This window comes from Canis lupus, chromosome 11, assembly GCF_003254725.2.
Source record: "Canis lupus dingo isolate Sandy chromosome 11, ASM325472v2, whole genome shotgun sequence".
Lineage (NCBI taxonomy): Eukaryota > Metazoa > Chordata > Mammalia > Carnivora > Canidae > Canis > Canis lupus.
This window is the reverse complement of record NC_064253.1, coordinates 38505475-38532891: the sequence shown is the minus strand read 5'-3', so window position 1 is coordinate 38532891 and position 27417 is coordinate 38505475. Positions and strand designations below refer to the sequence as shown.

Here is a 27417-nt window from a genome sequence, read left to right as displayed (position 1 = left end):
TGCCTGTGTCTCTGCCTCTCTCTCTGATAAATAAATAAATCTTTAAAAATAAAATAAAATAATAAATAAACTTCCTACTTAAGACTACCCATAACCTGAGCTCTAACCTTATTATCAGCCTTATCTTTCACAACACCACTAAAGCTCTTCACTTTGCTGTTATGGGCTTAACCCTGTAATTCTCTTTTTTTTTTTTTAGATTTTATTTATTTATTTATTTATTTTTTATTATTATTTATTTATGATAGAGAAAGAGAGAGAAAGGCAGAGACACAGGCAGAGGGAGAAACAGGCTCCATGCGCCGGGAGCCCGACGTGGGACTCGATCCCGGGTCTCCAGGATCGCGCCCTGGGCCAAAGGCAGGCGCTAAACCGCTGCGCCACCCAGGGATCCCGATTTTATTTATTTATTCATGAGAAACACACAGAGAGAGAAGCAGACATAGGCAGAGGGAGAAGCAGGCTACATGCAGGGAGCCAGATGTGGGACTCGATCCCAGAGGGATCACGTCTTGAGCCAAAGGCAGAGGCACAACCGCTGAGCCACCCAGGCATCCCTGAACCCGGTAATTCTGGTATTTCCCCCCTCCCCACCATCAAATTTTTATGAAGTCCTAACCCTCGGTATTTTAAAATGCACTGTATTTGCAGATAGGGTCTTTAAAAAAGTAATTAAGTCAAAATGAGATAATTAGGGTGGGTTCTAGTCCAATGATTAATGAATGTACTTATAAGAAGTAGAAATCTGGGAGCACCCGGGTGTCTCAGCCGGTTAAGCGAACAACTCTTATTTCAGCTCAGGTCATGATCTCAGAGTCATGGGACTGAGCCCCATGATGGGCTCTGTACTCAGCAGGAAGTCTGCTTGAGATTCTGTCTCCTTCTGCCCCTCCCCCCACACACTCCAACGCTCTCCCTCTCTGTCTCTAATAAATAAATAAATAAATCTTTAAAAAAAAAAAAAAAAAAAAAAAGAACAAGAAGTGGAAATCTGGATACAGATTCACCCAGAAGGAAAACCATGTGAAAACACAAGGAGAAATTGGCCCATCTTTATAAGACAAGGAGAGAGACCTCAGGGGACACCAATCCCACCAACACAATGATCTTGGACTTCTAGCCTCTAGAATTGTGAGAAAATAAATTTCTGTTGTTTAAGCCACCCAATCTATGCCACTTTGTTATGGTAGCCATGACAAGTTAATACATTTAAGCCACCCAATCTATGCCACTTTGTTATGGTAGCCATGACAAATTAATACACATACCTTATACATTTGTTCTTGAGGTTTCTTCCATTCTGTTATTACCACTAACAATAATAACTATTATCATGAGTACTGTAATCTTACTAGTTGCTTCACATACATTCAATCTTCACCACTCATTCATGAAGTAGGTATCATCCCCATTTTATTAATGAGAAAACAGAACCTCAGAAAGTCTTAACAAAAAAGAAATTCTATTCAAATTTGACTTTTAATACATATTGGCTTTGTTTTTGTTTTTTAAAGGTTTTATTTATTTGAGAGAAAGAACACAAGCAGGGGGAGAGTAAGGGGGTGGAGGCAGGGCAGAGGGAGAAGCAGACTCCCCACTGAGCAAGAAGCCTGACACTTTGGGGCTCAACCCCAGGACTTTGAGATTATGACCTGAGCCAAAGGCAGACACCTAACCGACTGGGCACCCAGGCACCCCTAATGCATCTTGTTTTTCAGAAAACCTGTCCTGCTCATCTCCATTTATCTAAATTCTATTCATTCATCAAAGTCATACTCTACTTCCATGAAGTCTTCTGAATATTCATTTGGAAGAATGCTCCCTTTTTCCAAATTTGGGAACTTCTCACTGAATTATTAATTGTGTAAAATCTATTTTCTTGAGTACATGTTCTATTTTAAAAAGTATTTTAGATTTATTTTCCACTTACTATCCCATAGAGCTAGATTTTAACACTTATTTACCTCTCTACCTAATAACTAGTCAGACTTGGTAAGTGGTGACTAAATATTTAAGAGATAGGTTATCCTAAAGCAGAGATGATAAAAGACAAAAAGATCATTAGAAGTTTTTTTTTTTTTTTTTTTTAAGTACTGGGTAAAAGTACAGAAATATAAAATAATTTTCATATAAATATTATTATATCTATAAGGTTGCTACATGTGAGAGCAACTGAATAACAAAAATCTTTACAATTTCCTAATATAACAAATACTAAAAAAAAATGAGTTCAGTGTTTTCCCCTGAAACAAAGCTATATTTTTCAAAAATTCTAAAAACTGGTGGCCTTATTCCAAAAACTAATTGTTAGTGAATACTGTAAAGTGAAGAATGTATAAATCAAAGAATTAGCAAAATTGAGGAACCACATAAAAGCAAATCACCAGGTATGTTCTACTAAGATAACTATCTAGTAAATACAAGCAATATCTTTGACTTTTCATAATTAAAGATGTCCATTTTCATTTCTCAGGGGAAAATGGGATATAAAAATTAAAAGAAATTCTTCATAGAGCTAGACTACAAATACACAGATATTCATTATATTTTTTTTTAATTTTTTTTTTTTTTTTTTTTTATGATAGTCACAGAGAGAGGGAGAGAAAGAGAGACAGGCAGAGGGAGAAGCAGGCTCCATGCACCGGGAGCCCGATGTGGGATTCGATCCCGGATCTCCAGGATCGCGCCCTGGGCCAAAGGCAGGCGCCAAACCGCTGCGCCACCCAGGAATCCCTCATTATATTTTAATATACATTTCTAAGAACTTACATAGTGAATATTTTGGGGGGAGCAATACCAAATAGAAAATATTTTCCAAAAAAAAAAAGAAAATATTTTTCATTTCAATAAAAAGTATATATATTTTCAATGCCACTCACCCTGTCGGTCAAACAATGAATCAACAGCTGTGGCTTTATTTGAAGGGGCCTCTGTGATTGGTCTGAGATATGTTCTATACCCTTTTAAAATAGATGCCATAAAACGCAAAAATGCCTCCTGAATTTCCATTTCAAGTTGTGTTGTCTTCTTTTGCCAAGAGAAATCTGCTTCAATTGGAGTCATCTCAATTGCTGAACCTTCTTGTGTTTTTCGGTGAACTGACAAATGAAGAGAAAATGGCATTAATATATAATATTATACAAATAATGATTAAACAATTAAGAAAATTGTCAAAATCCATGACTTCCTGAAATTCCTCTCTCCATTAATGTAAAGAGATCATTGGCAGATACTAACAGGGAGATTCAGGCAGACAGGATACAAAGAACGTGCTCAAAAAAAATCACAAACTACATTAACGTCTTAGTACTGAAATATTGTTTTTTTTTTAATGAGAATCATTTTAAATGGAGTGAAATTATATTTAAATTTAAGAATTTATTTTCATACATATTCTTCCATTTAAAATATTCCTTTCTCCTCATATTTACCCGAAGATAGCTGGGGATACAACTTCTTTAAGGTACTAAGCAGATTTTTGCATGGCTTTTTGGGAAGCTGCTTCCAGTTCATGTTCTTCTTTTCATCTGATCTATTAAATAAAAACATAATTAATAAAATCTGCTAAAATCTCTTTTTACTTACCAAAATTCTTACATCAAACTAATAAAGAAAATGGAAAGGGTATATTTGCTCATTACAATTGACATTGTCAGCTGAATAAATGGTTTTCAAGGAAGTTCTCTTTACATTTCAATGAACCTCAGTCAAATTTGGTCACTGCTCTAACACAGATTCTCAAAGCTGGAGCTATGAATTCAACACCGAAGTCTTACTTCAAAAGTTTTAGAGTATTTTAAGTGACCAACTTAACTGATGCTTCAAACTACCTATTAGAAGCAAATCTTAATAAATATCGGAGAGTAATATATTAAGCATATTCTGACTACAATTCAAATAGCATTTAAGAGAAAAAAAGCTTAGAAGTTCAAAAGAATACTTCTAAATAATGCATGATTCAAAATATTTTAATAGAAATTAACATTTAAGACTCTAGGGATGCCTAGGTGGTTCAGTTGGTTGAGCAACTGACTCTTGGTTTTGGCCCAGGTCCTGATCTCAAAGTCCTGAGATCAAGCCCCACATCAGGCTCTGTGCTCAGCATGGAGTCTGCTTGAGATTCTCTTTCCTCCCTCTCTGCCCCTCCTCCTCGTGCTCTCAATCTTCCTCTCTAAAATAAATAAATTGGGGGCGGGGGGAAGCCTCTACAAAGATGAAAGCCTATATATTAACCATGGGCCACAGCTAAAGCTATATACATCATTAAGCCAATATCATTTATGACGTCAATGTAAACATTTTAAATTTTTAGAAAATTTAATCTAAGTTAAAAAAAAGATAATATTTATTTCAGTAATGTAAGAATTATTCACTAATTGATTTTTTTTTAATTTTTATTTATTTATTCATGAGAGAGAGGCAGAGACACAGACAGAGGGAGAAGCAGGCTCCATGCAGGGAGCCCGATGTGGGACTCGATCCCGGGTCTCCAGGATCACGCCCTGAGCTAAAGGCGGCGCTAAACCGCTAAACCGTTGAGCCACCTGGGCTGCCCCATTAATTGATTTTATAATGTAATTTACCACACAGAAAATAAAAGAGAAACAATGCTCATTTCAATAGCTGTATAAAAGTATAAAATTCAAGACCTATTTAAGAGTTTTTAAAAATCATTATGTAGAAGCAATCAATCAAAACTCTAGAGTGGAGCTAACAAACCTTTTCTATAAAACGTCAGACATTAAACATTTTATGTTTTGAGGACCATACGGTCCTCTGTCACAATTTCTCAAGTGTACCCCTATAGCAAGAAAGCAGCCTCACAGAATATGTAAATGAATGAATTTTGTAGTTTTATCTACAAAAATAGGCCATGGGCTAGATGTCAATTCTTGCTTAAAACAATAATCATACTTAATGATGGAGTGCTCAAGGCATTCCCTTTAAAATTAGGAGTAAGACAAGATACCAGTTATGACTACTTCTATTCAACACACTATGCTGGATCCTAGCCAGAGAATTAAGACAAGAATTTAAAAATATATGGATTGTACTTGATGTGATTGTTTACAGCCAGAAAACAGAAGAGAATTTACAGACAAAACAGAAGAATTCAATTAAGTTGCCGTGCAGATCACTACATGAAAACCAGTATCATTTCTATACTGTAGCAACAAATAGAAAATGTAATTTAAAATATCATTTACAGTAGCAATAAAAAACACACAGTACTTAGGAATAACTAAGTCTAACAAAAGATGTTCATGGTCTTTATGAGAAAACTGCAAAGCTTATTGGAAAAAATGTAAAAAGATCTATGAAGTAAACTACTATAAAGATGGGTAAGGAGACTCTATCAAGAAGATGTCATTTGCCTCCCTCCACATTAAACTATAAACCAATAAAATTCTAACCAAAATCACAGCGTAATTTTGCATGGAACTTAATATATTAAAATTTATAAGGAAAAGCAAAAGACCAAATATAGTCAAAACAATTTTAAAGAACAAGGGTAAAGAAAGGGACTTGTCATCTCACAGTACAACTTTTTTTTAAACTTTATTTAGATATAATTCACACATAACTCATCCATCTGAAACATGCAACTTGCTGGTTTTACAGCATATTCACAGGATTGTGTAACAGCCCACAATTTTAGACATTTAGTATAAATAAGATCATATGAGCTCTTTTACCATGATGTTTTCAAGGTTTATTCATGTTTTAGACAACCTAACTTTAAAGCTATTAAGATAGCATTATAGTAGCAAGAGGCTAAAACAGACTAAAGGAACAGAATAAGCATAATATAGATATAAAATTCATTTGCAAATTAATAATAATATTGATTATATAAAATACATATATAAAATATAAAATATGATATGCACAAATATAAAAGCTGATATGCAGTGGTATTGACGATGGAGACCACGGGGAAGAGATGAAATGTTTACCCAACATACAATGCTACGTGAGAATTATTTATTCATGTAAGAAAAATGAAATAGTACTTCTATGCCACATCATACAGTAATACAAGTTCAACTGAATTAAGGCCCTAAATGAGAAAGGCCAAACCTTACAAATTTAAGAATATCCAGAATAGGGGTGCCTGCTGGCTCAGTCAGTAGGGCATGTGACTCTTGATCTCAGGGTTGTGAGTTCAAGCCCCCATGTATGGCGTGGACTTTACTTAAAATAAAAAAAATTTAAAAAAGAAAGAATATCCAGAATAATATTTCATAACCTCAAGGCAGAGAATTTCATATACAAGAACCAAAAACAGCAATCAATAAAAAGAAACTGATAAATTTTATCAATTAAAATAAGCTTCTGTTCATCAAAATATACCATAGATATAATGTAAAGACAAGTCACAGTGGGGGGAAAGCTTTTTGCAAAGCATGTAACAGAACAAGAATTAACCATATTATAAAGAGGACTGATACAAATCAAAAGGAAAAAAAAACAATCTAATAGGAAATGTACTCCAAAAAAGGAAAATCCAATTCAGAGAGGAAAACCAAAGGACAAAAAGAAATTTAAATGCCCCATTTGCTACTAATTAGGGAAATATGAATAAAAGGCACAATGAGACTCCATTACTATCAAATTAACAAAAATTTCAAAGTCTGACCATAACAAGTATTTGGCAAAGAATAGAACAAAGAGAATTCTCATTTGCTGCTAAGGAGGTAAACGTGGAAGAGTAATATGACATTAGCTATGTCTACAACCCAAAATTAGCTCTCCTACTTCAAAAGAATTCCTGCCTGTATACTCAAAGAAATATGCACAATAGTAATCAGAGGAGCCTTGTTCATAATTGCAAAAAAATCTAGGTACAATCTAAATACACAATACTGATAAACCCTAAAAATGAACTAGAGCTACATGTATCAACACAGATGAACCTCATAAAGAATGACCAGTAAAAAATCAAGTCACGGGAAACTATACAAAGATTTAAAATTTTTAAAGCATGCAAAACAAAATATTTAAACTAATACATCTACAATAAAGTTTATAAAACACATGGAAATGATAAACACCAAATTCAAGATAACAGTAAATGAGGAGTAAGATACATTGCAGGGGTTTCAACTTCATCAGGAATATTCTATTTCTTAATTTGAGTCATGGATACATGGGATTTATTTACATTATTCTTTATAGTTCTTGGGATTCTAGAACATTTCATAATTATTTAAGTACAACTGAGGAAAGAGTTAAAAGTTATTTGAGAAAACAAGTCTTCAAAAAAAAAAGAGAGAACAAGTCTTCTGATCAATAAATATGTTACAGAAGTTACTTAAAACTGGAAAAAAAACTGGAAAAAATTAAGCCTCTCCATAATATTTTATACAGAATAGTAAATAAAGGCAAACATCTGAGTTACGACTTCATAAGTAATCATTTCCAAAAGCACCACAATGTGTACAACCCTGACATAATTGTTTTTCAGGGATAGTAGCTGGAAACAAAATGTGTGCTATGGGAAATATTTAGTGGTTCATTACTTTTAGGCTACAAGTAAGTTAAAGTACACATAGTAAAGAGCTACCAGAGTATACAGTCTCAGAAATAAATGGCAGATCCATTTCAAAAAAAATTTTAAGTGATAGCAAATGTTTTCTTCTTAGGTATTCCTTTGGTTCACTTAGGGATATTTTTCCAACTTATTCTACTGCTGTTACCCTTGAAGTCTCACTCACAATTCTTATTCTATTCATTTTCTGCCAATCTCAAAACAGTAAAGAATAAAGTACTTCAGGACCTGGAGTTTAGTACCAACACTACAGAATTTTCAACAGTTACTGACCTTACCGAGATTTTGTGGGGAGAGAGGGAGGAGGAGGAGATTGGCTCTTGAGCAATGATCCAGAGCTGTTTTTATTAATTGTCATACTCTAGTCTTTGAACTCTCGGTTACACCACTGCTGTACATTTTATCACCTCCAGTAAACACAAAGTATGATTGGTTTTTAATATAAATTTCTCTGTAATAAGGGGCACCTAGGTGGCTCAATCAGTTAAGCATCTGCTTTCAGCTCAGGTCATGATCCCCAGGTCCTAGGATCAAGCCCCACATCAGGCTCCCTGTTCAGTGGGAAGTCTGCTTCTCCTTCTCCCTCTGCCCCTTCCCCTCATCCTCACACCCTGCCCCCACTCGTATTCTCTCTCTCAAATAAAATCTTTTTAAAAACTTTCTCACAATAAAGTAGATCCTTAAAAAATTTAAATCTTGATAACTAAGGAAATGGCATAATATTTAACTTATATTCTAACTAAACTCAAACAGGTAAACTCATTTTTTTCAAAGCTTATGTATGGATTTTGAATTAAACCTAGAAAGCGGGATCCCTGGGTGGCGCAGCGGTTTGGCGCCTGCCTTTGGCCCAGGGCGCGATCTTGGAGATCCGGGATCGAATCCCATGTCGGGCTCTCAGTGCATGGAGCCTGCTTCTCCCTCTGCCTATGTCTCTGCCCCTCTCTCTCTCTCTCTCTCTCTCTCTCTGTGACTATCATAAATAAATAAAAATTAAAAAAAAAAAAAAACCTAGAAAGCATATCATCTCTTGAGCTCTGAAAGCAGTATTTAACCTTTTTTTTTCAAATCCATATTCTCTTTTGACAAACATAAATATTTTCTGTCTACTGCCAACATTATTATCAAAATATAAACTAATGTTGAACATGTTCTTTTCCAAACTTTCCAGGATTCTAATAGCTGCCCGCATTGAGAATTATTGTACTAAAGATGAAAACTTATTAATAACAACGTTAAAAACAGCATATTTCTCAATGCTTTCAACGAGCTGTACCTACATATAGGGGAAAATATAAATGGGAGATAAGATAAAAAGAATCAACTTACACATATAACATGTTTGTATCCAAGTCAATGCAAACAACATCTTGTGGTGGGTCATGAAGATCAAAATACCTTGAGTCAACTCCAACTATAAATGGTAAAGGTGCACTAAGGACTGCCGCCAGTGAAAGAGGACAAAGGGGGATATATGGGCACTGCCACTGAAATGGAAAGATCATCTGGGAAAAAAATTTTGAAAAATTAACCAAATTTCAAATGTGCAATGAAACATATGTAATTAACTAATATTATTGAAAGGGACCATTAAAAAGCAGTGAAGTTTCTTTTACCTTGTACTTCATTCAGAAAACTAAATAACTATAAAATATTACTAAGCAGTACTATGAACCAATGTTATTATTAAAATCTTTAAGCATGACAATTATCACAAGCACAATAAAAATGCTAACAGCTCTTTGCATGTTAATTCTTCTACTGCCACATAAAACCCACATCCAAATTTTTTTTTAAAAAGTCAAAGCAGAGAGAGAAAAATCCCCCCCAAAATTATAAAACAAACTCGTATCTTTATTTAATTCTTATGCATTTCATCCACCTATTAATTCTCAAAATACCTTTTGACTAAAATCCAAGGACTAAAAAAAATTCAAATCATTCTCTTAGTAATGGTCATAGTCAACTGAAAATTTCATTAAAAGTTTCCTAACTGCTCAAATAAACGCAAAATGATCCAACTTCAATGAAGCCTGGCATCTTAAAAAATACTTGTTAATATAAAACATACCTCAAGAATCCTTATCAGTGTTTTACAAAGCTCTACCTTAATTATATCGTATGTCCTTTTTAAAATAAAAGACAAGTTTTGGTAAGTTAAAAAACAGACTAAAAATTTAATTATCAGTTAATATGCAAATCCTAATCACTGATGACAAAAATTTTTCCTTTACTATAAAAATCCTTGCTATACCTTATCCATCATTACTCACCCTATAGCATTTATTACACCTGCCAGTTATTCCAGATGGTTGTTCGGAATAGGATTTTGTCTTCAATCATTTATTTACTTATCAAATATTTCAACACTTAGTGTGAGTCAACCACTGTTCTAAATGAGGCTGTAACAGTGAATAAAACAAAGATCACTGCCCTCCTGAGGTTTATAGCTTAGCAAAAGAGTCAGGAAACTCTTTCTGTACAAGAAAGATAAGAAATATTTTAGACCTTATGAGCCGTATTGTCTCACAAATATTTCACTTTGTCTCCATGCATGAAAGCAGTCATAGGCAAGTATGTAAATAAATGACCTATGTTCCAGTAAAATTTTACTCTCAAAAACAGATGGCAAGCAAGATTTGACCAGTGGGCCATCCTAGTTTAGCAGAGGCAGAATATAAAAAGAGGACACAATAAAAAAAAAAAAAAAAAAAAAAAAAAATATATATATATATATATATATATATATATATCTATCCCCTATTAGGAAGTGCTAAGTGCTATGGAAAAAGAAAAAGTAAAGCCCAAGTGCACAGGATTCTAATTAAGAATAGGAAAGAGGGGGATCCCTGGGTGGCGCAGCGGTTTAGCGCCTGCCTTTGGCCCAGGGCACGATCCTGGAGACCCGGGATCGAATCCCACGTCAGGCTCCCGGTGCATGGAGCCTGCTTCTCCCTCTGCCTAGGTCTCTGCCTCTCTCTCTCTCACTGTGTGCCTATCATAAATAAATAAAATTTTTAAAAAATTTTAAAAAAAGAATAGGAAAGAGGAAAGCAGGTTGTATATTATATAGGACAAATAGGGTGGACTTCATTAAGGTGAAAACTGAGCCTAAACCTGAAGGGGAAGAGTGCTTTTGAGGGAAGGAACAGCTAGAGTAAGGTATGGGGCCTGCCTAATATGCTTCAGGAGCAGCTTGTGTGCTGGAGCAGGGTAAGCAAGGGGCAGAGTAGCCAGAATCAGAGGGCAAACAAAAAGAGCCACTCCCATAGGACCTTGCAAGGACTTCACAGATACCTACAGTGAAGATGGAAAACGATCTTCCATTCAACAAAAGTACATTATACCTGCAACTATGTCAAAAAATTTTAAAAACAAAAGAGCAAAATGTGACACCTTTATATTCACCTTTGACTTTTACAGCTTAATCGATAAATAGGGTCATTTTTACAAAAATATTCATTGGTTTCATCAATGTTTGCTGTGGAGCTCCATTAACTCTTGGATATTGTTTGATATTCAAATCATCCTCCTTCTGAATAATTTATCCTGTCAACATTCCTTTCCATTTTCTCTTCTTTATTTATTTTTTTAATTTTTATTTATTTATGATAGTCACACAGAGAGAGAGAGAGAGAGAGGCAGAGACACAGGCAGAGAAAGAAGCAGGCTCCATGCACCGGGAGCCCGACGTGAGATTCGATCCTGGGTCTCCAGGATCGTGCCCTGGGCCAAAGGCAGGCGCTAAACCGCTGCGCCACCCAGGGATCCCATTTTCTCTTCTTTAAATGATAAACTGCCAGTCTTCACTTATTAATGGTTTTGCATTCATTGCAAGCAGTACTCCAACATCAGTTACATAAATTTCATGCAATTTTGCATTTTGCATAAGATTTCCAATTACACATTGCAATGTTTCCAACCAATTCTTGCACTGTACTGCTGAAAACAATCAAGAAGACTGGGCCACAAAGATTCTGACATAGGAACATAGATAAACACTCATGTTTTACAGGAAGGACTGGGAATTTTCTAAAACTGTTTATTTCATTAACAAATATTTTCATGTTATAATGGCTTTTGCTTTCATATGCAACTGTGAAGGTTTCAAAAATTAATACACAATGAGGATTTCTGCTCCTCATAGACTATCTCACATTGGTTACTTCAGTTTACAGTCATAGTAGCATTTCTCTGACAAATTAAGATCTTGGAAACATCCCAGTTGTTGATTTAACAGACATTTATTGAGTGCTTAATCAATGCTATTTAGCAGTAATTAAGTGCTGAGGACACAGGAATAATCAAGAGACTAGGTCTTTATTTCCATGTGAATTACATTCTTAAAATGGGGAAGAGAAAACAGGAGAGTCAACTGTTTTAAATTAAACATATAGTGGGAAATAAAGTTGGAGAAATGGAACAACCAAAATTCTGTACTATGATCCATAAAGCCCTACATTATCAGACCTCTAACTGCAATTGGGAAGACATCAAAAAACAGAAGAGAGGGATCCCTGGGTGGCGCAGCGGTTTGGCGCCTGCCTTTGGCCCAGGGCACGATCCTGGAGACCCAGGATCGAATCCCACGTCGGGCTCCCTGCATGGAGCCTGCTTCTCCCTCTGCCTGTGTCTCTGCCTCTCTCTCTCTCTCTCTCTCTCTCTGTGTGTGTGTGTGTGACTATCATGAATAAATAAATAAAATCTTTAAAAAAAAAAAAAACAGAAGAGAATTTGATTTAATTTTGTTTTACATAATAGCTAAACATTTTTATATTATCCTATTTCACAATCACTTAGGATTTCCTGTTACTGGCTTACAATGATTAAAAGTTAAACTGGGAATAATTAACTGTGTAATTCATTTGCATAATTTTAGGGTAGATGAAATTGGCCAGAGCCTCTTGTTTAATATAATAAACTTCATTCACGAGTTTTGTGTAATCATATAGATTCTCTAAAGTACTCTAATACATGAAAAATCAGAAAGTGGAATTTTCTGTCAAATAGAAATCACCTTTTTTTCTTTTTCTCTTTACTATTTCTCTTTGCCACTCTATTATATTTATGTTAAACGTTTCATGGTAATTTCTTTTTTTTTTTTTTCAAGATTTTATTTATTTATTCATGACAGAGAGAGAGAGAGAGAGAGAGAGAGAGAGAGAGAGAGAGAAGCAGGCTCCATGCAGGGAACCTGACGTGGGACTTGATCCTGGGTCTCCAAGATCACACCCCGGGCTGAAGGTGGCACTAAACCGCTGGGCCACTGGGGCTGCCCTCTGGTAATTTCAAAGTTGCTTTCACTGAAGCAAATTTCCCTTTATAGTAAAAATTCTGTCAGTAATCCTGTACTATAAAGAAAATTCTGTACTTACAGCTACAACAGCTTCAGCTACTCCAGTCAACACAGCTGGCCTAAGAGAATGTAGCAGAATCTTACTCTCAAGTAAAACAAACAGCAGCAGTGTGGCACAATTCTCAGGACCCAGATTCATTAACAAGGTGCTAAAGTTGGCTCCACTAGAAGAAAAGAGAAAAAGATTATGAACTATTTCACTAAAACATGTACAAATTTGCTTATTAAATTATTTCTTAAATATTAACAGACTGAGAATCCAGTGGTAATTTCAAGTCCTGATTTAGTTATCACTGAGAAGTAGCAAATTTAATGAGAGAGTATAACAATGATTCAAACTCATCCTTTGGTAACAAAGGGGAGTTTATCAGGGAAGATTTTCCCAAAAAACCACCACTTGAGCTGAGCTAAAACAAATGGAAGTTAGGGAGAAGCCAACAGATGCAGAGGCAATGAGGCAAGAAAAAGCTACCATCGTTTCTACGAAATTGAAATACACTTATTGTGACTAAAGCATAAGGAAGGGGTACAGATTATGTCAAAACAGAAACAATACAATTACATTTGCATTCTCAAAAGGACACCTGCTTGCAGTATGGATAAAGAAATGAAGGAAGAAGAAAAGGGATGAATTACAGTTACTAACAAAGTTGTCTAGGTGAAAGATCAGGCTATCCTGGACTAGAGATGTAGATGAACAGACGCTAACAGGTTTGAGATATCTGGGGAGGTTAAAATCAGTTCACTTGAATATTTAGCTGAGAAACCAGATAGGAGGGGAGAGAAAAGGAAGAGGGAGTTATTTCCTATATCCACCTTGCAACACTCTTAAATGTTCCATTTTTTAAACGGACAGCCCACCATCCATTCAGCTATCAAAATAGAAACATTAAGACTATCCTATGTAAAAGATGACACTTAATTTTATTATCCTAACCCTTAAAATATTTTAAAGCTTCTGCTCCAAGTGAATGAATATATCATTTTAGATACTATTACTAACCTTAGTGGTAAAGGCGTAGAAACTGGCTGTGATAATATTAATGCATCATGGACTGAAAGCTTTAAAAAAAAAAGAAAGATGAATTAATCAAGCCAATCTTGAAACCTAAATATTTAGGTCTATATCAAGGATGATACAGAAAATAATACAAAGACTAACACAGTTTTAGAAATGTACTAAGGTATAAAACAATAGCTGTATTTACTCAGAGGTATTGTATTAGCTCTTTCAAATTAAATGGTTAATTCAACTGAATTCTAATTCAGTTAATTATTTAAAATACAGTTATTTTTAAATTATGAAATAATTGTTTTTTAAAAGCTTCAAGTTTATTTACTCTATAGACTGGCAAGCATTTAGCAACTGATTACTATATATTAACACTTGCTGGGATCCCTGGGTGGCGCAGTGGTTTAGCGCCTGCCTTTGGCCCAGGGCACGATCCTGGAGACCCGGGATCGAATCCCACGTCAGGCTCCCGGTGCATGGAGCCTGCTTCTCCCTCTGCCTGTGTCTCTGCCTCTCTCTCTCTCTCTCTGTGACTATCATAAATAAATAAAAATTAAAAAAAAAAATACAGTTATTAACACTTGCTGAAGAACATACTGGTTGAACAGAAGTACATTCAAGATTAACAATACTTGACTTAATGCCACCATATCACACTAATGTTGATAACATCTTAGAAAAAAATTTTAAAATAGCTTGCCTCTAGAGATCAGCACTACTCAAAGTACCAGTCTGCAAACTGTTACTGGCCTAGGAAAAGATCATATACAAATGAAGAAAGCCATTCAGAAACCTTTAGGGCAATATGACACTGCTCTCACACCCAAGTACGTGATCAGAGGGCTCGTGTCTTTGGACAGGTACAGATATGTTCATGTCTACACTGATCACATGGTAAGGCACATTTCACAAGCTGTAAACTCGTACAGGCTTGCCACTGATCAGAAATAAAGAAGCTGTTGCTTTAACATAGAAAGTTTGAAGACCACTATCAGAGACTATTTCACCTCTTCCCTCCAACCACAAATCATTTAATATTTAATATTTATTAGTTGCTCAGATTTAAAAATATGCTTAAAACATAATTCTGGGTTATACATTATTAAAACCAGCTATATAAATGCCATACACAGACCAATAATGATAATGTCATGAATCAAAGGTTGTAATTATTCCAATTCTTCACACTCAAAATATAAAATACAAAAAATTCAAGGACTTTATGAACACATACTGCTCCACTTCAAACTCAAAGGGCCATAAATCTACTCTGCAATGACTAGAATGAACATTTGCAGAGCTTCCCTCAAATATATTTGCTTTTGATTACCTGTACAAGGATTCTTGGTCTTTGTGGTGAAGGAAAAGGGATGTTTTGCATGAAGTGTGAAATATGCCTGCAAATAAAATTGAAATATAGATCATAATTACTTTTCTAAAATGCATCATAGATTTTAACAAGTTTTAAATATTATATATATCATTCCAGGTCTGACAAAACCACTTACCTAAAACTTATGCTAAATAAATATACTTAGTGTATAAACAAATATATTCATCCCACTAAACTTCTGAAATGCACACTCTATTTCCTGATTAAAAGTCCATATTAATATACCCTAATGTTGCCAGGAAAATAAGAATAACACATATATAATCTTCATAAAAGAAGCTAATTGGGATCCCTGGGTGGCGCAGCGGTTTGGCACCTGCCTTTGGCCCAGGGCGCGATCCTGAAGACCCGGGATCGAATCCCACGTCAGGCTCCCGGTGCATGGAGCCTGCTTCTCCCTCTGCCTATGTCTCTGCCTCACTCTCTCTCTGTATGACTATCATAAATAAATAAAAATTAAAAAATAAATAAATAAATAAAAATAAATAAAAATAAAAGAAGCTAATTTTTATTGTCTGGTTACCAGTGCCGGTATGGGGAACAACTAACTGCAATACAATAAATTAAAACTATTACTGATTTTAATCCTAATAATTAATCAATATTAATTTAATCAATATAGTTCTTTCACGGGATCCCTGGGTGGCGCAGCGGTTTAGTGCCTGCCTTTGGCCCAGGGCGCGATCCTGGAGACCCAGGATCGAATCCCATGTCGGGCTCCCGGTGCATGGCGCCTGCTTCTCCCTCTGCCTGTCTCTGCCTCTCTCTCTATCTCTGTGTGACTATCATAAATAAACTAAAAAAAAAAAAAAATATATATATATATATATATATATAGTTCTTTCACTATAACTTTGGGCAAACCACTTACCTTCTCTATTTCTCTACTTATAAATAATGCTTCTTATGTCTCTCCAAAGCTTTGAGCTCTTAGGAACCACTAACATGCAAATTTTATTCATCTGAGAAAAACATTAATTGCATATACTGATTTAATACCTCAAACTATTCATAGAACATTAATTTTTCAAAAGGCTACTCACTTGTCCCTAACATTAAGCTTTATTTCAAACAATTTTAAGTTCATCTGAAAGCCAAAGTTAAATTTAGACTATGAACTCTTAGTTTGGCATCTCAAGAGTACATCACAAAAGTTAAATAATTCCCCTACTTTTCCACTAATTATTATGCTTTGCTGATATTCTTTCTGTTATAATGTGAAATCTCAGAAATTGTATGAAAAATTTATCTCATGCAAACTATATTTCCATAAAGCTCTGACACCTATTGGTTTGTTAAGAGGATAAATAAGTCATTAACTATAATAAACAAAAGTCAGTGTGCCTCCAGAGTCAGAAAAGATGTGTGTGTGAGAGTGTTTTTAAGTAATCTCAACATCCAACGTAGGGGCTTGAACCCATGATCCTGAGATCAAGAGTTGGATGCTCCACCAACTGAGCCAGTGAGGTGCCCCAAGATGTGGTTTTTAAAAGACAGCAGCTTCTTAAAACAGAGGATCATGGGGGAAGGGAGGAAAAAATAAAACGACAAAATCATACAGGCAGACAAACCATGAGACTCTTAATCATAGGAAACAAACTGAGGGTCGCTGGAGGGGAGGGGGTTGGGGGATGGAGTAATTGCGTGATGGGCATTAAGGAGGGCACATGATGTGATGAGCACTGGGTGTTAAAAAGGACTGATGAATCACTGACCTCTACTTCTCAAACTAATACACTAAATGTTAATTAACTGAATTTAAACTTTAAAAGGGGGAGGGGTGCCTGAATTCTCAGTGGATTAAGCGGCTGCCTTCAGGTCAGGTCATGATCCTGGAGTCCTGGCAGCCTTGAGCTCCCTGCTTAGGAAAAAAGTCTACTTGTCCCTCTCCCTCTACCTCTCCCCCCAACCCTGCCCTCGCTGTGTTCTCTCTCTCAAATAAATAAATAAAACCTTAGAAAACAAAAAAGAAAAAAAACCCTCAAAAAAATAAAAGCAGCTCCACATATATTTTTCCTGCTTACAAAAGATTTCCATAACAAAAGGACTTAAAAATAGAGTGGAAAATTAGAATCCCTCGATGCTAAAACCAAAACCTCACTTTTAGCATCAATTAACTTACCCTTATTAATTTCTACCTCAGCTAAGATGCTTTATAGTTAGACCCCGGAATGGCCATGTGTATTATTTAGGTCTACATGTGTCCATAGCTTTTTTTCTCTTGGTTATTAGAGAATGAATAGGAAAAACACATACAGTGCACTATATAGAGTCCCTTCAGTTGAGTTCTCAAAAAAGTTATTCATCCCAACCACCACTCCTCAATTTTAAAATCACTAGTTCAGGTGAAAAAGGGGACAAGTAAAAAGATGACTGTGACCCTTCTTCCCTTTGAACTTTTCTCCTTAAACTTAAGCAAACAATTAAATGTGTACATACAAAACCAGTTTTCCCACCAGACATCTTTCTCATCATTATACCTACTTTTCAATGGGAAGAGGATGTGGTCCAGACACAGAAAGTTTGTAGATAAACATGAGAAATTTTCTGAAAGCTTCAAAAAAAGGCCAGTGTGAGAGTAAACAAATGCATTTGTTTGAATTGATGGATCTGGAGACCACTTTTCTCTCCACAGGGGTCACCAGGCCCAGATGCATAAGCTGTTTCTCTGTCAGAAGTTCCCGAGAGTAAGGTTCATAAAACTGGATGGCAGCTCCATATACCTACAAAGCAACAGAATTCCAGTATAAGATTTGAGTTTGTTTGTACAAGAGAAACACTAGCATAGAGTGAATAAGGTGATTAGAAAAATCTCAAACACTGCTGGTGGGAATATAAAATGGTACAGCTTCTGTGGAAAAGTTTGGTGGCGTCTTTAAAATTTTAAAAAGAATTACTATAGAATCCAGCAATTCTACTAATTAGACCCCAAAGAATTGAAATTAGGGACTCAAACAGATACTTGTACACCAGTGTTCAAAGCAGCATTATTCACAATAGACAAATAGTGGAAACAACCCCAATATCCATCAATAGATGAGTGGACAAACAAAAAACGTGGTATATAATGCCATGGAATGTTATTCATCCTCAAAAAGGAGTGAAATTCTGATAGACACTGCAACATGAATGAACCTTGGAAAACACTATACTAAGTGAAATAAGCCAGACACAAAAGGACAAATATTTATAGGATTCCACTTATATGAGCTACCTAAAATAGGCAAATTTGTAGAAAGTAGAATAGAGATTACCAGGAACCAGGCATAGGGGTGGGGGAAGTTTCTGTCTAAGGTAATGGAAAAGTTCTGGAAACAGATAGTGATACCTTTTAAAAATATTATAACTACTTGGTCACTATATATATAAATATACATACATATGTATACATAATTATATATATATACATACACTTATCACATACAGTGTGTATCACATTAACCTTTGTCTTTACAAATATAACACTTTCTATGATCTCAAGAGATTTTAATATGACAAAAGCATCTCAATGAAACATTATTCTCTATCGATCAAAGTAAATTTAATAACTCTTAAGTGTTTAAAGATCTTAAAATTTTCATTTATATTTATTGCTTTCAATGAGAGAAATATAAATACTTATTAGCTAAAGACTTACCTTAGTTGTAAGCAACCTAATTAATACAGCATTGGCCTTCATTCAGTGCATACTTTGCTTATGTTCCAGACATTATGCTAGATACTTAATCTTCATTATCATTAATACAGTGGTTTTATAACTATGCCCTATAGAATGAGGCCACAGATGTGTTTTGTTTGATCCATAAGAGTCAGCATTGGTTAGTTATACTTTCCAATAAACTATTTTATCAAATTTCCTGAGAGCTTTTAATTTTGAAATTTCTACTACATTCATAGTTTTATTTACTTTTTATTTCCTAATATTGTTTCACCATCTCTTTCTTATTTTGAATTATTATTTATGTCATTACTATTGCTTTATACATGTTTTCAGTTACTGACTATTACAAATAAGACATATACATGTCTTTTGGAAAATATATACAATCTTTTCCCTTGGGATAAGAGTGTAAGTCCTGGGCCACAGAGTTGTTTCTTTCCCCTGCTAATAATGTATAAATTCTTATATACTATGGATTCAAGTCACACACACACACACTGCATTATTTCCTCTCATCCTGTGGCCTGCTTTTTTCACCTTAAGGGTATCTTTTTTTTTTTTTTAAAGGATTTTATTAACTTATTTGAGAGAATGAGAGAAAGTGAGAGTGTGTGCACGAATAGAGGGTGGGCAGTGGGGGTAGGGGCAGAAGGACAAGTAGACTGGAGGACCTTGAGATCATGACCTGAGCCAAAATCAGATGCTTCTGACTGACCCACCCAGGCACCCCTGGTATCTTTGAATAAACAGATTTTTTTTATTTCAGTGAGGTCCTATTATTCATCTTTTCTTTTATGGTCAGTACTTAAAAAAAAAAATGTTAATTCCAATATAGTTAACATACAGTGTTAATTTCAAGTATATAATACAGTGATTCAGTAATTCCATATACTACTCTTATCAAGAGTTGTTTATCAAGATAAGCATACTCTTAATTCACTTTACCTATTTCACCCATTCTTCTACCCATCTCCCCTCTGGTAACCTATATATATATAATATAGATATTATTTATACTTCTCTCATTGAAAGCAATAAATATAAATGAAAATTTTAAGATCTTTAAACACTTAAGAGTTATTAAATTTACTTTGATCGATAGAATTCCAGTATAAGATTTGAGTTTGTTTGTACAAGAGAAACACTAGCATAGAGTGAATAAGGTTATCCAGGTTTTTCTAGGTTGACAAGTCCCTTGGCATATAATTTTTCATAATATTCCCTTACAATTCTTTGTATTTCTATGATGTCAGGTCTTATTTCTCCTCTTTCATTTCTAATTTTATTTCAGTCCTCTTTTTTTTTTTTAAATGAATCTAGCTAAAGATTTATCGATTTCAGTGATCTTTTCAAAGTACCAGCGTCTAAAAACACACACACACACACACACACACACACACACACACACAAAGTACCAGCTTCTGGTTTCATTGATATATATTACTGTTTGGGGGTTTTTTTTTTTTTTTTTTTTCCATTTCTGTATCACTTATTTCTGCTCTAGTCTGTATTATTTCCTTCTGCTGGTTTGAGTTTTGTTTGTTCTTTTTTGAGCTCCTTTAGGCATATGGTTCGGTTGCTTGAGATTTTTCTTGCCTCTTGAGGTAGGTCTGTATTGCTATTTAAACTTCCCTCTTAGAACCACTTTTGTGGCATCCCAAAGATTCTGGAGCATTATGTTTTAATTTTTATTTGTTTCCGTGTATTTTCTGATTTTTTCTTTGATTACTTGTTTGACCCATTCATGGTTTAGTAGCATATTATTTGACCTCCATGTATTTGTGCTCTTTCCAGGTTTTTTTCTTGTGGTTGATTTCTAGTTTCACTGCATTGTGATCAGAAAAGATGCACGGTGTGACCTCAATCTTTTGGAATTTGTTGAGACTTGTTTTGTGGCCTGATATGTGATCTATTCAGGGTGTTCTTAGGCTGGGTGCATAAATATTTACAATTGTTATATCTTCTTTTTGGATTGTCCCTTTAATAGTGTCCTTCTCTGGAGTGCCTGGGTGGCTCAGTTAAGCATCCTACTCTTAATTTTGGCCCAGGTCATGATCTCAAGGTTGTGAGACCTGGCTCTGCCCTAGGCATGGAACTTGATTAAGATTCTCTCTCTCCTTCTAAAAAAAACACACACACACACACACACACACACACATATGGGGGGGGGGGGAGTCCTCCCTTGTCTCATTACAATCTTTGCTTTAAAGTCTGTTTTATCCAACAAAAAAAATTGCTACTTCTGATTTCTTTGACATCCATTTGCATGATAAATGCTTCTCCACTCCTTCATTTTCAATCTGCAGGTGTCTTCAGGCCTGAAATGAGTCTTTTATTGGCAGCATATAAATGGGTCTTGTTTTTTTATCCATTCTGTCACACCTTTTCCTTTCATTGGAGCATTTAGTCCATTTACATTCAAAGTAAATTTTTTTAAAGATTTTATTTATGTATTCAACAGAGAGAGAGAAAGGGCAAGCACAAGCAGGGGAAGCAACAGAGGAGAGGGAGAAGCAGGCTCCCCCATCAAGCAGGAAGCCTGATATGGGGCTCAATCCAAGGACGCTGGGATCATGACCTGAGCCTAAGGCAGCCGCTTATCAACTGAGCCACTCAGGTGCCCTCAAAGTCATTATTTGGATTACATAAATAGGTATGTATTTATTGCCATCTTGTTACTTGTTTTGTGATTATTTTTGTAGTTCCTCTGTTCCTTTCTTCCCTTGCTCTCTTCTTTTATGCTAAATTGGATTCCTTTTCTCTTTATGTTTGCATATCTATTACTGGATTATGATTTGTAGGTACCATTAGGTTTGTATACAACATCTTGTACATATAGCAGTCTCTATTAAGTTGATGGTCACTTAACTTTGAACTCATTCTTTATTGCTCTCCTCCCCATGTTTCAGGACTGTGATGTCATACCTTATATCCTTTTATTTTGAGTCCCTTGATTGATTTTCAGATACGTTTACCATTTTTATGCTTCCTACTTTTCTTACTTGTACTTATGTCCTCTCCTTTCCACTCAATGAGTACCATTTAACATTTCTTGTAGGCGATCCCTGGGTGGCGCAGCGGTTTGGCGCCTGCCTTTGGCCCAGGGCGCGATCCTGGAGACCCGGGATCGAATCCCACATCGGGCTCCCGGTGCATGGAGCCTGCTTCTCCCTCTGCCTATGTCTCTGCCTCTCTCTCTCTCACTGTGTGCTTATCATAAATAAATAAAAATTAAAAAAAAAAAAAACATTTCTTGTAGAGTTGGTTCACTGGTCACGAACTCCTTTAACTTGTTTGGGAAACTCTCTGTCTCCTATTCTGAATGATAGCCTGAATGATAGCTAGATAGAGTATTCATGGTTATAGATTTTTCCCATTCAGCACTTTGAATATATCATGCCACAGCCTTCTGGCCTGCAAAGTTTCTACTGAAAAATCTGCTGAGAGCCCATGGGGCTTCCCTTTTACGTAACTGTCTTTTCTCTTGCTGCTTTTAAAATTCTCTCTTTATCACTACTTTTTGCCATTCTTTTTTTAAATTTTTTTAATTTATTTATGATAGTCACACACACAGAGAGAGAGGCAGAAACATAGGCAAAGGGAGAAGAAGCAGGCTCCATGCACCGGGAGCCTGACGTGGGATTCGATCCCGGGTCTCCAGGATCGCGCCCTGGGCCAAAGGCAGGCACCAAACCGCTGCGCCACCCAGGGATCCCCTTTTTGCCATTTTTAATTGTTATGTGTCTTAGTACGGACCTCCATGGAGTGATTGTGTTGGGACTTCTCTGCACTTCCTAGATCTGGATTTCTGTTTCCTCCCCCAGATTTGGGAAGTTTTCAGCTATTATTTCTTCAAATAAATTTTCTGCCCTCTTTTCTCTCTCTTCTTCTGGTATCCCTATAATGAGAATATTATTATGCTTTTGGAGTCACTGAATTCCCCAAGTCTATTCTCATTTTGCATAATTTTTTTCTCTCACTTGCTCAGCTTGATTACTTTTCATTACTCTGTCCTCCGGGTCACTGTTTCACTGTTCCTTCTTCTAATCTGCTATTTATTTTACCTAGTATATTTTAATTTCAATTATTGTGTTCTTTATCTCCGAGGGATTCTTTTTCTTTATAAATAGCCACATTGATGTCCTTCACTCTTTTCTCAAGTCCAATAAGTTTCTTTAGGATCACTATGTCAAATTCTCTATCAGGCATATTACTTATCTGTTTCACCTAGGTCTCTTGCTGTAGTTTTGTCCTATTTTTTCATGTGGGCATATTCCTATTCCCTCATTTTGTCTATTTCTATGAGTTAGGAAAGTCACCTAATCTCTCTCTTGAAAGTAGTGGGTGGACCACAACGTTTTAACAAGGTGCATTCTAGTCCTCTCCCACAGGGAACATGCCTCCACTGCCAAGACCAACCATAGTGATGGCAAAGCGCATGTCAGCAGGGGAGGGGTGGTGGTATACACAGTGCCCATTAGTTTTGTGCTGGTCCTCTTCCACAGGGAGTGTGCAGGTGTTGCCAAGACCAAAGACAGCTGGAGCTCACCTGCAAAGTGCATGCCAGGGGGGTGATCAGTTTTAACAAGGTGTATGCATTCTCCTGGTAGCATGACTAGCCACTGCCACCAAGACCAAGGCCCCAGAAAGTACACTTGGTACTGGCAAGGTTTGTGCAGGTCTTCTGGGATAGGGGATTCAGGACCTGGACCCAAGGCAGGCCTGGCCAGAGGGGCAGGATGCAGTGTCATCAACTTAGATAGTGAATAGTTCCCACAGGTGGCCATATCGTTTATGCTGGGAGGTGGGGGAAGGGAAACAGCAGCTTTGCCATTTGTTCTGGAGAAGTCCTTCAGAAAACCCTACCCCTCCAGATACACTCTGATCGGAGTAAATAATTCTCCCTTCTCTATGCCCCAGGGACTTTTTGAACTGCTGCTTCTGTGCTGTATATCTGTGGAATGTTTGTTGTGCTAGCTCTTTAAGAGTGGAGACTCAGTTTCCTATCACTCACTCTGCTATCCTAGAACCTAGCCCACAGATTTTTAAGTTCCAGGCTTTAAGTCCCACTGGTTCTAAGAACTCATGAAATTCAGCCCCTCTGGTTTTCAAAGCCAGATATTTGGGGATTCACCTTACCCATACAGGGTCTTCAGTGTGAGGGTCTGTTTCTCTCCCCTCTCTGACTTGGTGATGTCCCTCCCTTCTACAGACATTCCAGGCAGGTTCCTTTAGCTCCCAACCACTTCTTCGCCCTTCATATCCTCTTTCATGTGGCTTCTTCTCTACATTTAGTTGTGGAGTTTGTTCTTCCCATCTTCAGGTTGTTTTCTGGGTTTTTTACAGTGATGTGAGTGTTACCTACATGTACCCATGGGACGAGGTAAGTCCTGCATCCTCCTACTCTGCTGTCTTCTGCAAGCAAAGTCTAGCTAGTACTTTCTATACATTGTTAAAATGATCTTTGCTTACTCCCTCCATTTTAGTATATTATTTGTCTTCTGATCCTCACTCTTGTCACTGAAAAATTAGCCAACAACCTAATACTCATCCCTTTAAAAACAAGTATGTCTTTTCCTTCTGGTTGCTTTTTGTCTTTGGAGGTCCATGGTTTCACTATAATATAAACCTTTCTGCTGAAGGTTCAAAGTGTATCTTTAATCTAAAGACTCAATTTTTCATCAACCCTGGAAAAAAACCAACTAATAGCTCTTAAAATGCTGCCACTCCCTTTCTAATCTCTCCTTCTGGAATTCATTAAATATCCACTGGTCCTCCCCTAGGTGGCTCAGTGGTTTGGCGCCTGACTTTAGCCCAGGGCATGGTTCTGGGGTCCCCGGATGGAGTCCCGCATCGGGCTTCCTGCATGGAACCTGCTTCTCCCTCTGCCTGTGTCTCTGCCTCTCTCTGTTTCACATGAATAAATAAACAAAGTCTTAAAAAATATATGTATATATTGATTCTATCCTCTACATTTATAAACTCTTTTTAGATGTTTTTCTGTGCTACATTTGAGGTAACTTATCCCACACTTAATTGATTTTCCTGGCATGTATGTCTTATCTGCTGTTCAAACTATTCAGTGACTCTTTAATTTTGAGGACCATATTTTTCATTTCTAGACGTCTGATTCTCTTCCCATTTGGTCTACTCATTTCATAAAATAAAGTGTTGGGATCCCTGGGTGGCGCAGCGGTTTGGCGCCTGCCTTTGGCCCAGGGCGCGATCCTGGAGACCCGGGATCGAATCCCACATCAGGCTCCCGGTGCATGGAGCCTGCTTCTCCCTCTGCCTGTGTCTCTGCCTCTCTCTCTCTCTCTCTCTGTGACTATCATAAATAAATTAAAAAAAAAAAAAAATTAAAAAAAATAAAATAAAATAAAAATAAAGTGTTCTTCCCTAATGTTTTGAAGTCTTAAATCATTTCAATTATATATTTAATTTATATCTTTCACATCATCATTGTATCAATTCAGTATGTGCAGGGTCTAATTCAGCTTCGTGTTGTATCTTGTTGATTCTTCCTATGGTATCTATGTCTTCTAACTTCTATTATAATCTCATCTTGAGGCTTGGTTTTTTTTTTTGTTATGTTTTGGTTTTTTTTTTAGGCTTGGGTTTTGAGGGTATCTTTCTAGAAAGACTTTTTATTTGCTTCTTAGAAGCTCCAGAGATATCTGCATCCTGATACTAATTTTCATGGCATCTCACCTTGGGCACTATAGTGTAAATTTAACCTAAAATATATTGTGACCAAATAATCCTAACATTCTTTTTTTTTTAATCTTAACATTCAAATAAACTTACATCATGTTAATTATTTTATGGGATAAAAATATGGACAATATAGGTTTAATAAAAGAGGAAAAATATACCTTTTCAGCAGAAGAAGCTGTCAGGACAAAAGTTGAAAAAACTGGAAGTGGGTATTTGGTTTGAGGATCCCAACATTCAATAGTAGCTCCCATGGGAAGGCAGAAGAGAGGTACAGATTCTGAGAGTGGAAATGACTCATAATCTTCTTCTGGATATCTAAAAATTAAACCTTTTGGAGAAAGGAGACAATAATAAATTTTTTTGAATAGTTATGTTCCCATAAATTATATGTGATACACATTATCGGGATATTTTAGTAGCAAATTTCATTAAAATATTTATGTGTGAAATTTCAACATAAATTTTTCTCTTGCCATATCAGAAATTTAAATAAAATAACCAGTTTACCCCTTATTTTTTACTTGTGAATTTACAGTTCATTGTAACATTAAAATGTACTAAGTATACAAGTCAAAACTCTATTCAACAGGGTCACCAATCTTAATATATTTTCTTCTACATACCACAACATCTTATAGAAAGTGGTAAGGAACAAACAGGAAAATTTACCAAGTATTTCAGTAAAAAATTCAGGGGAGGGGTGTTATATAATAATGCTAAGGCAACAGAAATGATCAGAGCCCTTAAACTCACTCTTGAGAGACCAGCAGTATAAAAAGCATTCAGCATGAAAAGCAAATGAGACCAAAATCCTCTGACTGAGTACAGAGTATGTGAGACCAATGATGCAAGAGCAGGGGAGCTTCTGGCAAGTATAACAAAGCCCCTTCAGAGTAAAGTAGCTACAAAGCATCAGTGCATTAGCCTCTGATGTCTCTAATATGCAGACCACCTCTAAAAAGTGAAAGTCAGTAGAATTCTGAGTCAAAATTCAATGTGTAAAACTCTATATTCTAAAACATGTCTTTTCTCAAACACCTGAATACTTTCACAAAGCTTGTTTCTATTAGTGTTTCTTTTTTAAAGTGACACTTTCTCCACACATAGACATACATACAACTTAGGAAATTACAATCGTCACATTATAGCAATATTAACAGTATCACATATTAAAATGATACTGAAATTTGTAATTATTAGTTGCTGCCTTTATTTTTATATTACAAATTAAATGGTCTGATTTATTAGTATGAATGTCTTTAAGAAGATAATAAAGATTTTTCAGATATGGATGTGCCTGACTTCCCTGAAGCAAAACTTTATTCCAAAAATTGTGCATGATCAAAAAGTAACTGACACTGCTTCTTTTCACAAGGAAGTATTCCAGTATCTCTTCTATTTACAACTGGAGCATACCTGTATTTTCAGTTTTTATCCCACCATACCAGTGGGATGAAGAGGTCACACTTAAATCTTTACAGCCCTTGACACTTTACTGTGCAGTAAGAATGTGGCGATAGATTTCTCAAACACTTCATGGCAGAAAAGTTTCTCAGGCCCTCCTCTCCTCCATATAGCTGATTCTTTGCAACAAAGGAGAAAGGAAGCAAGTCCACCTTTCATGGCAAGTAACATGAGGTTTCAAATCAGACACACAGAGATAAGAGAAGGAAATATAAGAAGTAAAGATGCAGTTTGACACCTTTCTGATTGCCAAAATAAAAAG

General features: G+C 36.0%; 1 protein-coding gene across 5 annotated transcripts in view; it reads right to left on the bottom strand.

The window, feature by feature from the left end:
• DENND4C (DENN domain containing 4C) overlaps nucleotides 1-27417 on the bottom strand; it is a 126917-nt gene that overhangs the window by 53208 nt on the left and 46292 nt on the right. For all 5 annotated transcript variants that reach the window (XM_049116164.1, XM_049116165.1, XM_049116163.1 and 2 more), the window contains exons 5-12: nucleotides 25850-26019; nucleotides 17798-18036; nucleotides 15251-15317; nucleotides 13912-13970; nucleotides 12928-13072; nucleotides 8882-9057; nucleotides 3432-3532; nucleotides 2880-3098 (exon numbers count right to left, since the gene is read on the bottom strand). In XM_049116164.1, coding sequence (XP_048972121.1) covers nucleotides 2880-3098; nucleotides 3432-3532; nucleotides 8882-9057; nucleotides 12928-13072; nucleotides 13912-13970; nucleotides 15251-15317; nucleotides 17798-18036; nucleotides 25850-26019 — 1176 coding nt within the window. The remainder of the gene's footprint in view (nucleotides 1-2879; nucleotides 3099-3431; nucleotides 3533-8881; nucleotides 9058-12927; nucleotides 13073-13911; nucleotides 13971-15250; nucleotides 15318-17797; nucleotides 18037-25849; nucleotides 26020-27417) is intronic.